The 18,998-nt window shown below is 38.4% G+C and overlaps 1 protein-coding gene across 1 annotated transcript; it reads left to right on the forward strand.

The window, feature by feature from the left end:
- The first annotated feature begins 5,372 nt into the window (after positions 1-5,372).
- On the forward strand, positions 5,373-18,215 carry LOC120071670 (RGS1-HXK1-interacting protein 1). The gene is made up of 8 exons (XM_039024044.1): positions 5,373-5,704; positions 6,989-7,055; positions 7,736-7,813; positions 8,542-8,594; positions 8,810-8,946; positions 9,026-9,090; positions 17,072-17,130; positions 17,918-18,215. Exons 1-8 carry the CDS (start codon positions 5,528-5,530, stop codon positions 18,005-18,007), a joined length of 726 nt encoding a protein of 241 aa, XP_038879972.1. The 5' UTR covers positions 5,373-5,527; the 3' UTR covers positions 18,008-18,215.
- The last annotated feature ends 783 nt before the right edge of the window (positions 18,216-18,998 follow it).

Consider the following 18,998-nt stretch of genomic DNA (forward strand, 5'->3'; position numbering starts at 1 on the left):
ACCATCATGTTTAGCACATGTTCACGAACAGAGGTGCCTTCTTCCATTTTGGAGTTGAATATGTATTTAAGAGCCTTATGCATAAGCTGTTCAAACGGTTGTCCAAACATCCCCCGTAGGGACTCCATGATCTCATGCGCTGAGACCATAGGCTCATGTTTCTTGGCCAAGACTTCGGAAAGGCTTGCCAAGATGCAGACTCGGGCCTTTTCATTCGCCCTTGTCCATTGCTCGTATGCCTCCCGAACATTTCGAGTGGCATTAGGAGCTAGAATAGGAGGACAAGCCTCCGTGAGAGCGAACATGAGATCCTCGATGATCAGGATCATCGTGATCATGTGTTTCCATGTTGTGAAATTATCGCTGGTAAGTTTTTTGGCACTTAGTAATGCCAACGTGGCTATTGCCATTTTGAAAAAGTTGCTGAAAATACAAACAAAACTTTATTAGAATTTGCTAAACCACTTTTAAACCAATCAGTTTTGAAAAACAGTTTCAAGTACCCTAAATTATAGACTTCTATTTTGCAATGATGCCCCAGTGAGGTAGGACAAACATCACCGATGGGGTGATCAATTGCCCCTTCACTAGGATGAGACATTCTCAACCATTAGGAAAAACTAACTCTTGGAACTTGACCTAATAACCACCATTTTGGGTCCAGAATCGTTAACCTTTAACTATTCTGCGTAAGTGTAACCCCTAGCTTTCAGTGCCAGAATCCTGCCCTAATAAGCCCACCGTAGGGAAGAAGCGAATTAGGATAAGAGACTAAGTTACCTTATCCTCTTATAGGAGATCGAATAAAGAAACGTGCAAAACTACCATCCTTTAGGGGAATACTCCTAGGGTGCCTCAAGGCAATACACAATAACTTTATTCAACCTAACGAGGGAGACCGAGGGATATGCTATCGCACTTCCCGCTTCCACTTACTATGAACACTCTCTCCATCCACCTTGATATTGAACTACCCAAACACCATCCGTTAGGGGACACGCCAAAGGTGCCACGAGGCCGAGGGTAGATCTCACGGTGTGGACTATTTAGGAGAAACATGAAAGGTTTAAGTGAAGCTCTTATGCCCTAAGTACCTCCTACTGAATGTTCTACCTAGGGATTCATTAACCTAGACAATCCGGCTACTAATTTTAGTCTAAGCCATCTTCTTAAACTCTGCTCATAAACAACGTTTGTCTATGAAATATGAACAAGTTCAAGTAGTCACATTTAAACACTTTAATGGGCTATCCTTAACTTGCATGCATGCATCAAATCTATCTAATTCACCTTTCCAGGTAAGTTTTCTGGTAGGGTTGTTACGTTTCTGTCAACCTAAATACCCTAGCCTAGACAGAACCCGCCTTAGCCAAAAGGTCCCTTATAGATAGATTTGCTACACTTTAACCTTTTATTAGCCAATTTAATCCTATTAAACTAATTAAAAGTTTAAAGCCTTAGGGTTGCGAATCGTATTAGAACCGTGATCTTAGGTCTATGTGATCCAAGTTTTAAACATTTTAAAACCATAAATTAAACATATGTGAGCATGCATGTCTTTCTTATTTCTTTTAGTTCTAATTTCTTTTTAACTTTTAAAAAGAACCAACTAAAACCATTGCGCATAACGAGTCATTTATAACATTTATAAAATAACCTATGTGTCATGCTTCATGCAATTTACGGTCATTACTATATATAACTTTTATATAATGCATAACAACCAAGCAAATATGCTATCATTCACCATTATACTATAACAATTATAATATAAAGATGATGCATGTCAATGCTTTTTATGCATGCATAAATATAACTTTTATATTATATGATGCATGAGCATGCTCTTACATAATTAAAACCATGCTTCTCTAAATTATAACAATTACAATAAAGAGATGATGCATGACCATTGCATAACCTAAGGTGGAATTTACTATATGTGCATACCATATGACATATAAAAAACATACATCGCATGTAATAAATAAAGGATTAGTGGACCGGGATGAGCCTTTACAAAAACCGGAATGAAAAAACCCTATCTATTACATTTTTCATCGAGCAAACCGGTTCACAGGCGAACCGAGTCTTAAACCGCCAGGAAACTCCATCGTGTAGTAAACGCAATAGGTAGACGATCGTTCAGCACGCACTAGACGATAGAAGCATAATTAAACAATCACATAGATGACGACGAGCTGCGAAGCCTGACCGTCTATGCGATCGTGTAGTGCGAAGATAGGTAAATGATTTACCATGCGTTACTAAGTGATCATTTAGTCAGTTACTAAGCGATGAAGCTTGCTAACCTAAACGGTCATTCAGTGCGCGCACACGTTAAACAATACGCGAGCATCTCATTGTCTAACTGATGTGTGCAACCAGGTAAACGATTTACCTTGCGTTACTAAGCGATCGTTTAGTCAGTTACTAAGCGATGAAGCTTGCTGACCTAAACGATCGTCCAGCGTGCACGCGTTAAACGATACGCGAGCATCTCATCGTCTACACGATGCGTGCAACCAGGTAAACGATTTACCTTGCGTTACTAAGTGATCATTTAATCAGTTACTAAGCGATGAAGCTTGCTGACCTAAACGATCGTCTAGTGCGCGCGCGTTAAGCGATCCGCGAGCATCTCATTGTCTACACGACGTGATACTCAGCGATCGCTTACCCGATCATCAAAATGATACGATCAACTTTTGATCGCATACCCCATCGTTTAATCGATGCGTTCAACAGCGATCGCGTACTCCATCAACTTTACAATGCGATCAACAGCGTTCGCGTACCACATCTTCTGCACGATGTGATCAACCCTAGATCGCCTCCTTCCTCGAAGAAATGCAATGCTTGCCCAGATCTTCATCACCGAACGACTCAAAACTTCAAACAAACTTTGAAAACAGACTCGACAACGATTATTAATGCCCAAAAACGCAGGGGCCTTTACAAACAACCGCAAATGTAAAAGGATTTAAATCAAACCGAGGCTAATCATCCTAAAAACATTCATTAATCCGCACATCCACAGCAAATTTAACCATTAAACAGTGTAGAAATGCACCCACCAAGAACGTAAATGTCATTTCGTTGCAACAGATGAAATCGTAGTATCAGAACCTGTCTCTGATACCAATTGAAGGATCGCTTACCAAAGAGTTCCATGAGCACGTTCGGATCGCTCCGATCTCACATGACCGAAATACATATTATACATTTAAACGCACAGTTATGTAAACAAATCTTAATTAAGGGCATGCTATGAACAACAAAATAACAAGGGAAAGAGTGCCATACCAGTTGAAGACAATCTTCAAATTCGGAACTCAAAGCAGTGGAACCCTCCACCCGATCAACCAATGCCCAGCAGCAGCGTCGACTACAGCAGCACGAACAACCGCACGAACATGAACACCACAGGGACGACACCACCAGAAAAGAGCCTCGGGTATTCTTGGAGTGAGAACCCAAAGCGTGGTCTTTGGTGAATTTGGTAGAGGAAGGAGGAAAACCAGATCGTGTAGGCGATAAGCAAATGGGAGGGAAAAAAGCGCTATCGCATAGCACGATGCTTATCGTTTAGGAGACACTACATAATCGTGTAGGTTTTACTGAACGATCGTTTAGGAAATGGTATACAATCGTTTAGCAAAGACGGCACACTATACAATCGTTTAGAGAAGCTATGCGATCGTGTAGGAATTAGTGTGCAATCGTTTAGGCGCGAGGAGGACGATCGTTTAGGCGGAGAGGAGCTATCGTATAGTCTCTCGATTTTCTTAAGCGATCGTTTTCTTTTCTACCAACGCACGCTCTTCTATTTCTTTTAGACGATTGACCAACAATTCAAAAATTGAAACAATTTCATTTTTATTTCATTGGTTACAATAACCGACACATTCCACTAACCCACGTCCAAACGTGGTTTTTGGATTAATTATCATATAATTAACCAACTAATTAATTAATAAATATAATCATATTACATTTTTAACCTATAGTTTGATATCACATATCTACTATGGTATTTTCTCCCCTACTTGATATAAATCATATTTATATCTAATTTCCTCCAAAATATAATCAAATCTAGATGGCCTCTCATTACCAACAATTGAAGTACCGCTCAATTCTGAATTCAATCTTGCTGGATTAGTGCGGTCATTGTTTAATGATAATGTTGATGGTACAGTGTTGGTAGACAATGGAATATTATCCTCTTCCTGACGAAACTGATATGATTCCTCGTATTGTTTGTCCACAGCCGTATCATCATAACTCATATTTTCAAACCCCATTCCAATATTTTCGTCCTGATTAGATTTCAATATTACAACTATCTGAAGTCTACTAAGCTCTTATCGCAAAAGAAGGAAGCGAACATCATCATCATTCCTTATGCATTGTGGAGGGGCTTCAAATTCAAGCTTATATTTAACTTTTAGTAGAAGATCAAACTCTGAAGAACTAACATTTGTAACCTTGTAAATGCGAGATTTAAGTTCTTCATACTTCAATGTATGAGGCACAACGATTCTTGTCAACTGTCCCCCAATATACGAACTTTCATTCTCATTCCAATCACCTCCATATCGAATAAGTAGACACTTATCTGTCATCCTACAAAGCAAGAGAACATTTGTCATTAAGTTGTACAAGCAATTGAAGTATACTCTCTCTCTCAATCTCGCTCTCTCTCAAAATCTCGCTCTCTCTCGTAATCTCGCTCTCTCTCTTACTCTTACTCTTACTCTTACTCTTACTCTTACTCTTCCTCTTTCTTACTCTCTCCCAATACAAAATTTCGTAATGCTACCTTTCCAGAAATAACACAGCAAAAATAATTAAACAGACTCAAAATAATGAAACACCTTTCTTAAAAAGTTGTTCCGTTCTGAAAAAGCCTCATCTTGGAAATTCCCGTTTGAAAAATCTCCGTTCAACAAAACATCGTCGAAAACCAGAGAAGTAGTCACCTTTGAAATAGAGTTTAGAGTTTAAAGAAATCACCATTATATTGTGTTTAGGTATTATTGATTTGATTTGAGGCTTCCGTCATGAAAATTGTCAAATCATTCGTACACTGATGAGCAAGCACATCAAACCAAGGAATTTCAAGCAAGAGCGAAAACGTTAATCAGACGAGAGCGAGATTTACCTCGTGAAGCTGGTGTAAGGGCAATTTACGTAATTTGGTATGGCGATGATGTCAATAGAGGGTCAATTGACATTATTTTTTAAAAATTGGTCATTTGACATTTTGAACCAAAAAATTGGGTCATCCGTACAAATTTTAAAAAAAATGAACAATCAAAGAATAAACAAAATTTTAAAATTTAACCTTGATGTTTTTCATAGATTAATGTATTTCACAAGATTCATTTCGGGGAGAAAAATAAGCCAAGTAAGGGAAGTGAACCCTTTCCTTCGCACTTCATAAACTGGTCGGAATTTCTACGGCGGTGCCGGTAGACGAGAGAGTTGAAGGCGTAACACCGTTCGCCGGAATCGGAGAAAAATGGGCGCCGGCGAGGAGCACCAACAGGAGCCATCGCTCGAGAATGTAAGCGCAGCATCTTCTATATCGGCAATTGCAGAGGATTTGCAGCGCACGGTTGTTCAATCGAAGGATTCTGCAATTCGCTCTGCTCGTTCTCTCCAAGAGGCCTCTTCCTCCCATATCCGTTCCTTCCAGGTTGCGTCTCTTGTGAACTTTTATAGTCCATTATCATTTCGCATACTGGCATGTATTTATGTTGCACTCTCATTAGATATCTTTAGAGTTAATAATCTGCATTGGTTAAGTTGTTCGATCGAAATCAATTCTGCTGTGAAATGCTCGTCATACTGAAAACCAAATTTTCGTAGGAAGACTTGATTTTACTGGCATTAATGGGAATTTGAGAATATCTCGTTTGATCATTATTCAGCGGAAGTTTCCACTTTATGTGGGATTTGTGAGAAAGGACAAATGCTCAATCTATTAGAGAGAACGATCGATAACTATGTGGAATTGGATAAATGGTTGAAACGAAATTAAGATGGAACGGAGAAGCAAATTATTATACTAATTGATTGGTTGGTTGTGTAAAGAAAGATGAAAGGCTTTGAGATTATAAGACAATTTAGACTTTTTTCTCTAACTCCTACACTTGACCCAAAACTTCCACGGATCCACTTACTTTCACGGAATTTCTGGTAAGTGATAAAGGGGATCATGAAAAACATTGAAGTGCTCTTTTGAATTATGGACTCTGGAGATCCCTATTTATTTCTGACGCTATTGTCAAATCAAAAGTTAAAGAAAAAAATGTAGAAAATAAATTTATGTGGTTTCATATCTTCCTGGCTTTTCTGTGCTTCTGATCCTGATCCGCCCCTTTTTGGTTCTGCTGAAATCTGAGGATAGTTGCATCAGTTTGCTGCTTTCTCTGTGATGCACATGATATTTACCATACAACATAATCCCCCTCACTTTTAAGAAAGAATTCTGGTGCTACGATTGGAAGGTCGAAAGTTCCTAGATTCATGGAAATGTTGGTCGATCACAATGCAATCATGATATCAAATGAATTATTGCTTTTTTGAAGACCAACTAGATTCAAGATGGTCAAGAAAGGATTTAATTTTACAGATTCAATTTGAGGAATGAGGTTGATGTCCTATCAAGATAAGAAATACACAGGTTAATGAAGGAGTAACAAAAATCTAACAATTCATCTATGGTGATGGGTATTGATAACTGTTTAGTTTTTGTGTTTGATATCATATGTCTCATTAGTTGCTTGAGCAGTGATCCCGTTGCTCTTTGTCATACTCTTGATGATTGTGTATGGATGATTAATTTTATGCTCGTTTATGAATTTTGAAATTAACATATTATTACTGATTGTTCAGATGTTAAATTTATAATTTTTGGTATTTGTTCTTTCCTTCTCATCTTATAATCCTTTTTGAGAAGAATGCAATCATTTTTCAGGATTTTGTACCCCGAGCAACATCACAATTCAAAACTCACGAAGATGCTTTTTTCCGCAAAGTTAAAGGTCTCTTTTTATGTTTCTTGTTCTCCGATTATCTGCATGCTTTAGAAATTCAGCAAAGTCAATATTGGCTTGACAGGAATATTGTCCTAGTCCTTCTTGTTGAAATTAGTTACAAAGTGAATTGGAACTATGTAGTATGTATTGTAATAAGAGGGTTTTTAGAGGAGTGAAGCAATTTGTGAGAGAGGTGTGGTCCCTTATTTGATTTCATACCTTGTTTCGGGTTTCCATTTACAAATGGAAACAAATGTGGTTATGCCAGCCAGGTAATTTTGGGGGATAAGGAAACAAGCTTTTTGTTAGTTTAGTTTAGATCTACCACCAAACTTTATGGTCGATTATCTTGTAAACTTTTCACTAAACTAATGAAAAGTTTGTTTCCTTTTCCCCCAAAAATTGCCCAGAGGTAATCTTGAGGCAAGGATTTCCCAAGAAGATAAACTTATTCTTATTCTTCCAGTGTCACAGTAGGCATTGTTATTTTGGATTTTGTAATCAACTCAGCTTGTGGTGGTTTTTCGTTAGCTCCCAATGGAAGGGTTCTATATATTATTATTATTATTTTGAATTAAAAAAGTCATATCTTTTCTTACAAAGTAAGAAGAGAAGTTTTATTTTAGTTTTGCCTCTGTATTTATTAATGCTATCATATTTATTTATGTTATGACATCACTGTGTAGATGAGTTTAAGATAGCGAGAGAACACCCAGCTGCTACGATTGGAGTTGCTGTTACAGCTGGCCTTCTCATTATGCGAGGTATGGATTAAATATTTATTTGGCATGGTTTTCCTGTTCAATTTTCCTGTTTATCTATCAAGGAAGTGGTTTAGTATCATGTCATCTTCGTCATGTTGCAAATTGAGTCGATTATTTTATTTGGCATCAATTGGATAAATACATTTAGATGAGTTTGTTGAAATTTGCTCATCAAAATGATTTTAGATTGAATTCATTTGTTTGCATAATCAGAAGAGAGTCATGTAGTATAGGCTTGAACAGGAAAAGAGAGCGACGAAAAAGAACCACGAGAACTTGGTCTATTAGCCAAGCTCATGTCCTATATGGTTTGGGATTCGAGTTATCAAGACTCTTGTGTCATGTGTGGCAACATGATCAGGAGTTTCCTATTATCAAGACTCAGAGACTCATTCAGGATGGTGCAGTGCTGTTTGTAATTTTAGTTCAGTTAGAATCCCATGGTTCTTCGTTGCTACCTAAACACTGAATTTATTGTCTCCTCTAAAGTCTCTCTCTCTCTCTTAATTTTTTTTTTTCTTTTTAAGAAGAAATTTTTTCTTTTTGGTTACATATGCAGTGTTATTCACACTTGGGAAAAAAATTCCAACATATTATTGTTATTTGCCTGCATGGAATTGCGTTGATTATATTTGCATTTGATCCTTTCCTTCTTTGTTTTTTTCCCCCTTCTATTTTTGTGTATGTAAAGTTAGCCTTAATTTTTTAAGGAATGCTCTTTTATGTAGGGCCAAGAAGATTTCTGTTTCGTCATACGTTGGGTCGATTTCAAACTGAAGAGGTTCTTGCCTTATTTATTTTCTTAACCATCAACTTGGATTATGAATGATTTGTTGATGTATCCATTCTCATTGTATGTATGCCTATTGGGCTGGAGTTTGGAATAATCTGCGTTTTGACAGCACTCTGGACTAGTTCATTATTTTCCTTTGCTCTGCACTGTATTTCTCTAGTTGATTATTGTTAATTGTTTCATTATTGTGTTCCTTTGAGCAGGCAAGTTTCTTAAAGGCTGAGAAGCTTGTAAAGGAGTTGAACCTTTCAGTGGACCTGATGAAGAAGGAGAGCAAAAAACTACTTGAGAGGGCTGCTCTAGCTGAAAAGGATATGAAATACGGCCACAATGAGCTGATGTAGAAACATTGTAGTAGTGAAAAGATAGAAAAGTTTGTTACTACTAGATTCTATGGATCTGACTATTTTAATATACAGGAATGCTGGAAGTCAAATTCAACATCTTTCAAGGTCAATTTACAGGGCTGAAGCCCAAGCTACAGGTATGTATATTGATGTATGAAACTCTATAGTTGTCTTAGTTTCTACTTTATGGTTCTGCTTAAGAGACTTTTATTTGGTCCTGAACCTTTTCTTTCTTTACTCTTGTTCAATTTCTTCTTGTTAATTTGATAGTCCAACCGTCTTAAATTATAGACATGAGTCACATAAGGTTGAATTGGATATTGAGATATTTCCCTATCATTGTAAATATTTTGACAGGTTTGTGCAGAGGGGGCAATGGAAGTATAGATCTTCTGAGATAGTATTCTAGATCTCATAGTGTTGCATCTTATTGATAATATATATCTTTGGCATCGATTTTTAGGATCTAAGGTTCATCTTTCTTATATCTTCATCTATAGTACGAAAACCTGTGGCCCTTTTGCAGTAGTTGTACTATTCATGGGGTGGGCTGCAACCACATCATTCAATCCTTGATCATTAGGCTTTGGAAGGTAAAAAAAATTCTGGACAATGGGAGGTTTGTTGGCTTGTTTTCTTTCAAGGTTCATTTGCTTGTCTTTGGGAGGACAAATAACATTGATTTCAGCCAAAGGTCCTACATTCTCGTGCATGACCTTCAAAAGTGTTTCCCTCGGGGAGGAAAGCATATTCTGATTTCCGTTTCTGGTGTGTTCTTAATGCACCCAATAATAAGTGACCAAAAAGGAAGCCTTCTTGAGGTAGCCCAAGGCAAGAGCTTTGGCCAATTACCCTATTTACATCCAAGATCCGGCAGTACTGTTAAGAAACTCCACTTTCTCCGTCTGTGAGCTTGGTCTCTAGTTATCCAAATTTAGGGGAGGGCTATGCCACTCTGAGGTCTTCAAATCCCTCACCAGTGAGCTTTCAAAAGTCCCTTTTATCCATATGTGAGCTTGGCCCCAAAGGCTTCAAGGAAACCTAACTGCACAAGATGCAGCCCTTATCATGAATTGATGTACGTAGAAAGACCCTCCCCCCTCGCTTGGGTGGGGGATGATAAACACCTTAAGTTTGAAAACTCACTGCGACAAAGAATATGATTTAGATTCTTTAGTCACACTCTTACAACGAACGCACAAATGTGGCCCGATCACGATGGTCAAAAAACTCAAGTAGAGGCTGTCAGACAAAGATCTTGATCTACTTTAAAATTTTATCCTTTTACTACGAAGAGAGAAAATATCAACTGCGTAATCATGAGATCTTCTCTAAAGCTATGAGAAAGCCTAGTTCTACTTCAGATGACTATCCAATTTTGCTTTCAATTATTTATCCTTCTTAGGAACAATGACTTCTAAATTTCAAAATATTTGGTTGCAGCACCCTTTCATTATAGTTGATTCTAAAGCTTGATGGAATAAGTTTTTGGGCTCTTAACTTCTTTCAAAGAATAGTTTAATTGAAGACTTGTAGATTCTTGTGATAAAGAAAAATGCAGGGATTTTGTCGAGAAAAAGACTTGAAGGAAACCTTTGAAATTTAAGCTTGCAAATAATGAAAAGGAAGAGTAGTTCGAGCTTGTTTTGTTATTTGAAGAGTTTCGTATTGATCAACATAGTTTCTTTTTCAGTTTGTAATCTCCTTAAACTGATCTTCAATTCAAAGGGAGAATTCTTATAACCTGGTTGTAAGGTTTTGTTTTTAACAGACCAAAACCTGTCAAAGGGGGACTGTGAGCAATGAACTATTGTTGTCCGATAAACAAATGCTGTACTCTACTTGATTCATCTATCTCCAATACCAGTGCCATCTGCTTTGTGTCTGCATGACTAGTTCAAGCTATTTTGTTCTTGGTTACTCTGTTTAGTTAGTTCTGTCAAGTGGAAAATAATAATTAGATTATTATGAAGTATTTAGATTGTAAATTATTTCTAATGCTGTACGACAACATTCAGAACTAATAGTATAATGCGGACAAAAATGGTTGTTTATATTGCCACTTTGTTTCTGTCTGGCATCTGTGATGGGCAGATAGATATAATGACGGGGTTTGATCAGTGGTTGATTGAGACTTGAAACTTGAAAGTATTGAAATAGAAAAGGGAAGAAAGGGAAAACGCACCGTTTATGTGGAAAACCCTAGATCAGGGAGAAAAAACCACGATATAGGAGTTCTTATTAATTTTTCACATCTTTACAGGGTACAACAGAGCCAAATAAATAACTAAGACACACACTAAAAATAGTAGAGAATAACAAATGACTAGAATGCCCTTAGGACAAAATACACTACTTTCAACACTCCCCCTTAAGTTGGGATGTAAATATCAATGAGACCCAACTTGCTAACAGAGGCGTCAAAGCTTTGTCTTAGTAACCCTTTGGTGAGAATGTCAACAACCTGTTGACTTGAAGGAATGTAGAAAATACAAATACTGCCATTATCTAGCTTTTCCTTAATAAAGTGTCTGTCTATCTCCACATGCTTAGTCCTGTCGTGTTGCAATACTTATAGTTGCCTTGTTATCACAGTAGAGTTTCATCGGAGCATCACAATCTTGGTGAAGGTCAGACAAGACTTTCTTCAACCATATCTCCTCGCATATGCTCAAATTCATAGTCCTGTATTCCGTTTCAACACTACTTCTAGCAACGACGCTTTATTTCTTACTCTGCCAAGTAATTAGATTATCCCACACAAAGGTACAGTATCCTGACGTTGATTTTCTGTTTGTAATGGATCCTGCCCAATCTGAGTCAGTGTATGCCTCAATGCACCTCCCATCATGTTTCCTAAACATTAAGCCCTTTCTTGGAGTGGACTTTAAATACCTCAATATTCGAGTGACTGCCTCCATATGTTCCTCACAAGGAGCCTACATAAACTGACTAACCACACTAACGGCATAGGAAATATCAGGTTTAGTTTGAGACAAGTAAATTAATTTTCCCACTAGACACTGATATCTCTCTTTATTAACAGGAACTTTGTTGACAAAATCTCCCAACTTGATTGACTTCAACAGGTGTATCAATAGGTTTACATCCAGTCATCTCGGTTTCCTTCAACAGATCCAGAGTATATTTTTGCTATGACACATATATTCCCTCTTTCGACTCGCCACTTCCATTCCAAGGAAATATCTCAAGCTTCCTAGGTCTTTAATCTCGAACTCATCTGTCATTTTCTGCTTTAGTCTAACAATCTCAACCTTATCATCCCTCGATAGAATGATGTCATCAACATACACAATTAAAGCTGCCACCTTCCCAGATGCTGACCTTTTTGTAAATAAGGTATGATCAAAATGCTCCTGAATGAACCCTTGGGACTTAACGAAGGTGGTGAACTATCAAACCACGCCCTTGGAGACTGATTTTTTAATTTTACAGACTCGATGATCAAACTGAGCTTTGAATCCAGGAGGAGGGCTCATGTAAACCTCTTCTTCTAACTCACCATTTAAGAATGCGTTCTTTACATCAAGTTGATGGAGAGGCCAGTCTTTGTTAACTGCCATTGAGAGGAGCACATGAATTGTATTTAGTTTTGCCACTGGAGAGAAGGTTTCTGAGTAATCAACCCCATAAATCTGAGTAAACCCGTAGCAACCAGTCTGGCCTTGTATCTATACAGAGTTCCATCAGCTTTGTATTTAACCGTGAACACCCATTCGCATCCAACGGTTTTATGACCTCTAGGGAGAGTTACACGGTCCCACGTTTTATTAGTTTCCAGGGCTCTCATTTCTTCCATAACGGCAGCCTTCCACTCAGGAACTTCCATAGCCATATGCACATCAGTTGGTATTACTGCAGTATCTAGGTTAGTAATGAAGGCCTTAAACCCAGACGACAAGTTACTATACGAAAGTGCTATACATGGAATACTTGGTACACGATCTAGTCCCTTTCGTAAAGCAATGGGAATGTCAAGAGAAGCATCATACTCCCTGGTTTTTCCTGGTTTCTCACTAGACTGGTGATCACCTTTGCTTAGTTGTGGCAAGTCCTTCCTTTCCCCTGACGACTCACCACTACCTGCGGTCTCGCCTTTGTCTGAACCAATCTCATCCTTTTTAGTCATATCACCTTCAACACAGCCATTATCATCAGAAACAATATCAGGAATAAACGTACCTTAAGCTGGTGCCGGTTCTGAGTCATAGCCAGTACTCGATGATACAACAGGAGATGTCATTTCCTTTCTAAGATTCTTCCTTTAGTATGTCTTCCAGGGTACCTGTTTCGTAGGGAGGACTGTATCATCTGTGAGAAAGACCGGGTCATTGGTGGGAAGGATAGGATCATTTGTAGGGTCAGTATTATTTGTGGGAAGGACCGGGTCTTTTGTGGGAAGAGGAGGATCAAGATTAGAGAGAATATCCAAAGGAATAGAATATATGGATGAGTTAGGCTCTTCACTATCACTACTCTCCCCCTAAAGAGGACTAACAGTAAAGAAGGGTTTATCCTCAAGGAACGTCACATCCATAGAGACAAAATATTTTCTCGAGGATGGGTGATAGCATTTATAGCTCCGCTGGTGAAGAGCGTATCCGACAAAGACGCACTTCTGAGCACGAGGAGCAAATTTAGTTTGTTGAGGACCATGACTATGGACAAAGACAGTACATTCAAACACTCGAAAAGGAACTTCTTGAATGAGACGCATGGAAGTATAAGACTCCTTGAAACATTTAAGTGGTGTTTGGAATGTAAGAACGTGAGAGGGCATCCGATTGATGAGGTGGGCTGCAGTAAGAACGGCATCCCCTCATAAATACGAAGGGAGAGACACAGGGAGCATAAGTGACCGGGCAACTTCAATGAGGTGACGGTTTTTCCATTCCGCCACCCCATTCTGTTAGGGAGTATAGGCACATAAATTTAGATGGACAATGCCCTTCGAAGTTAAGAACTCACAAAGAGTGTTATTGACGAATTCCCGCCCATTGTCACTTCGAAAAATGGCAATCTTGGTATTAAACTATGTCTCAACCGTAGAATAGAACTGTTGGAACACATATGTTACTTCTGACTTGTCTGTGAGAAGAAATACCCACGTAAGGCGGGTGTGGTCATCAATAAATGTTACAAACTATCGCTTGCCGGTCAAAGTAGTAATATTTGAAGGACCCCAAACATCACTATGAATCAAATGGAAAGGATGGGAAGGTTTGTAAGGCTGAGAAGGATAAGTAACTTAGTGTCGTTTCGCACGTATACATACATCACAAGATAAAGCAGAAACGTCTATACTATGAAATAAGTGGAGAAATAAATATTTCATATACTGAAAATTCGGATGACCGAGATGAAAATGCCATAATAAATAGTTTTTTTCAGAAATTGTAAATGAAGATAATAAACTAGTACTAGAACAACTCCTAGAGACAGCATCGTCATAAAGGAAATAGAGTCCCCTATTATGCTGGGTTGTGCCAATCGTCATCCCCGAGCTCAAGTCTTGAAACAAAGCAATATCTTGTGAGAAAATAACTCTGTAGTTTAAATCCCTAGTTATTTTACTGATAGACAGCAAGTTGTAGGAAGTTTTCGGGACGTGCAACACATTTTGTAAGACCAACCTTTGGAAGGGAGATAGGTGACCTATCCTTGCAACGGGACAAAGGATCCATCTGCAATTCGAATTCTCTCATCACCAGCAAGCGGAAGGTAAGAGAGAAATTGGTCAAATGAACTAGTTAGGTGATTTGTTACTCCAGAGTCCAATATCCAAGATTCTTTCCCCTCAATAAGGAAACTAAAGGATTGAGAGGTACCTGATTGGACAATAGTACCGATTCCAACGGTACTTGGATCAGTTTGGTTAGGCACTTGAGACTGTGATGCAACATCAGTGGAGTCACTTACAAGAGCTCGGCCAGATTTTGTCTTGTCATTCGATGGGCGACGTTTGTCATTCGGAGGTTTACCATGTAGTCCAACATTGATCCTTCATGTGCCACGGCTTTTTGCAATGTTCGCAGATCAGAGGGATTTTACTGTTCTGCTTATCACTATCAGACCCGGACAACTTTTCACCAGAGGCAGCAAAATCAATAGAATTGGGACCAAAATTGTTCATGGCACTCGATCGATCTTCCTCCAATCGGACTTTCGAATTGACTTCCATGAGGGAAGGGACCGGCCTATGTCCCAGTATTCTTTTACGGATTGCATCAAATTTGGTGTTCAGACCAGCAAGAAAATCGTAGACACGATCGATCTCCTCCAGTTTTGTATGTTGTACTCCACCACACGGACAATCCCAGAGGATTTTCCGACATAAGTCCATTTCTTGCCATATCAAAGACAACTTGGTAAAATAGGATGTAACGTCCATGGTCCCTTGTTTGCACTCATGGACTGTTTCCGCAAGGTGTATAACCGTGACACATTCTATCGCTTAGAGTATAATTTCTGGACAGCATCCCAAATGTCCCGAGCGGTTGCAGCATACAGGAGAGGTTTGCCTATCTGCGGTTCAATACTGTTAATTAACACTGAGCGAAGCAAGGAGTCTTCTCCTTTCCAAACACACTCTTGAGGATCACCTGGGCTTGGTCTTGGTATAGATACCCAAATTTGTGATGCCCTTCAAGGGCCATCTTAATTGATTGAGACCAGGAAAAGTAGCTCTGCCATTCAGTTTTTCTCCTGTAATATACCCTGCAAAATTTCCCACATACCTAGACAAAATATTCGTTGTGGGTAAAGCAGGAAAAGCATTTACCGGATTTTCTGTGTACATCGCAAGATGTGAAGATAATTCTGGGTTCACCGAGTTCGACTGGAGGTTTGTGGACATCCTGAGGGCTGCCCCGAGTGCTGCAATTTGCTGTTGGAGGCTATTAAATTGCGGCTAAACCACTATTGGGGAAAGACCCACTGAATTGGCAGTCTCAAGGTTGGCCGGAGTAGGCTGCACATGGCTGGTTTGTCGTCCGAACCAGTCGGTCGATTACCCATTTGTGGAATGACGATGATTCCCCCAACTCAGCAACGCACCACTGGATATCACCCATGTCCGTCCGATCAAGATGGTCGGAGTTCGGCCGATTGGGGCGAAGAACCAGCTGCCCAGTGGTCGTTTCGAGCAGATCTGGTGCCGTGGAGGTCCATCGCGCAGCGGCTAGAGTGGGCCAGGGAGCGGACGACTGTGGCTGGTGCGGACGGCTGAGACGATCGGCTGTGGAGTCGGCGCGGTCGAACCCAACTAGCACGGACATATTCGGCTGGTACGGCAGCTGTTGTTGCGACAGTGTCGTCTGACCAAGATGCGTCGGCGACTGGAAGATCTAACCGACTGGGAGATGCACCGTCCTGAGATAACGATCAACGACCACCTGTACAGCAAAGATGTGGATGTCCTCGGCAGCGGCTCCACTCGTTCCACCGACTGAATCGCTAACTCCGTTTGTCAATATAGGCTGAGAGCCTTGCAGTGGGTTTTCACTAATGACGGCTAGGGTTTCTTCAACCGGCTCTGATACCATATTGAAATAGAAAAGGGAAGAAAGGGAAAACACACAGTTTACGTGGAAAACCCTAGGTCAGGGAGAAAAAAACCACGATATAGGAGTTCTTATTAATTTTTCACATCTTTACAAGGTACAACAAAGCCAAATAAATAACTAAGGCACACACTAAAAATAGCAGAGAATAGCAAATGACTAAAACGTCCTTCGGGCAAAATACACTACTTTCAACAGAGAGTAAGAGTACACGTTAACATCACATCATGATGTTAGAGCACCAGTGATACATACATATGAGGGGAGGGGTAGAAAAGGAAAAGAGTTGGTTACGGGAGGGGAGCCGTTGTCGAGTGGGACTACAGACGGTTAGAGTAGGGAATATATGTAGTTGTACATGGGTAGTGGGTTATCTTGCTTTTGAAGTTAGTGTGGAGTCTTCTATCGAGAGTGGGAGGAAGATTAGGTTGTAATACCTTAGGGTATCTTGAATTCAGTAACAAGTTCTACTTGATTCCTATCACATGATTGCACATAATTTCTATGAAGTCCTTACATTTTTCGAATTCTGCAGATTTGATGGATGGGCTGCGGGAAATTTCTGGTAGGGACTCATTAAAACTTCGAGCAGAGGTCAGCCTGATACACTCATTTTTCCTTATCGTTGAGAGATGAATTTTATACTTGAACGGATGATTGAATCTTATGTTTAGTTAAATTTAATCCAATAATTTACTTCCATACATAATTTATGTTAGATTAGAAATTCAAATGTTTTTTTGACAAGGTAAAAAACCATAATTGAAAAATAGGTATGAAACCAACATAAATTTCAAAAACAAAAAAATAAAGATGAAGCCTCCGTGTGGTAACCATTTGACTTTTTGTTTTTTAAAATTAAGCTTATTAACACTCTTTTTACCCCTAAATTTCTTGCTTTATTATTTACTTTTTACCGATGTTATAAAAAATGCAAGCCAAAATTTGAAAACTAAAAAAAAAAAATTAAAAAACTTGTTTTTGTTTTTTGAATTTAGCTAAAAATTCAACTCTTTTACTTAAAAAAGATGTAAGACATGGTAAGAAATTAAGATGAAATAAACATAATTTTCAAAAACAAAAACCAAATGGTTACCAAACATGATTGAAATTTGTTTGGTATCAAACAGGATCTAAATTATAAAATTAGTAATTGAAATTTTAAGGGTGTGCCGATAGGTTAATTTAACATTCTCTAAGATGTTGAGATCTACTAAATACAAAATTAAAATTTCTGTCTAATAAAATCATAACGTTTCAATTTTGTCTAACAAATCTGTGAATTCTACGGATTTGATTTCACAACCACAAAAGTTGGGGGACTATCCAAATTTAATTCATGTCTCACATTCATCACTTTTTCTGTTTCCTATACTCCCAGGTAGCTTCGATGGCAACAATTTTGAAGCGTCAGAGGACTTTGCTTGAAAATAGGGCCATGAAAGTCTCTGACTTGGGGATTCCCCTATGATAAACTGGAAGATTTGAGGTATGGATTATGTAATTTGTTCCATGTTTGCTGATGCCTTTGACAATTTTGATGATTAAATAAGTTCCAAATGCTTGGGTCCGGATTAAGTTTATTAGTAAAAATAGAGTGATGAAATCCCTGTTGGAATCTTTTCATTTGCAAACTTTTCACATCGACACGTTTCATATATGATTTGTTCATGACTAAAGACCCTTTTGCTATGCTATGGTTAAAGATATGGATAAACGCCCCCACCCAATTCAACCCGAAATTGTATATGTAGAGTTGGGTTCCAAGTGCATTTAACATTTCTTTTGAACAAAATCTTAAGGTGAAAATACTTATTATTATATGGGTAGTTTTAGAAAGAAATGTCAAATTAATTTTTTTAAAAAAACAAACAAACAAACAACAATTTGGGGTAAAAATAAAAGGTATTGAGGGAGCGTTTGGAACAAATAATTGGTTGTTGTAGTTCTAAGTTATTATAGTTGGGTTATTATAGTTTGTGTTTGGAGTGTAGATTATTTTAATTTGGGTTATAATAGTATGCGTTTAAAATGTAAACTATTTTAGTTTGAGAAGAAAATAGTAAACACTAGTGAAGAATAAAAAAATGGTGAATGTAAAATAGTAAAAACTCTAGCAAATAATAAATATTGTAGTCAATTAGGGTTTTGAAATAGTGTTGACTGTAGTTAATTGGGGACTACAAAATAGTATTTACGATAGTAAGAGGTGGTCATTATAGTTTTAGGATAGTCTTTGTCCCAAATATTCTTCGATAAATTTGAAATAGGAAACTCATGATACATGAGTATTTCAATCCACATCACCTCATTCCATGTTGGTGATAGTACAAGTTTTCGTGGAACTCGTGTATGATGTCCCATTTTCTTGGAATTTTAGAACTCATGTACAATGTCCTGATTTTTCCCCTTTTTTGTGAATTTTCGTAGAACTTGTGGACAGTGCTCATGATTTCTCCCAT

Source organism: Benincasa hispida, chromosome 2 (genome assembly GCF_009727055.1).
Source record: "Benincasa hispida cultivar B227 chromosome 2, ASM972705v1, whole genome shotgun sequence".
Taxonomy (NCBI): Eukaryota; Viridiplantae; Streptophyta; class Magnoliopsida; order Cucurbitales; family Cucurbitaceae; genus Benincasa; species Benincasa hispida.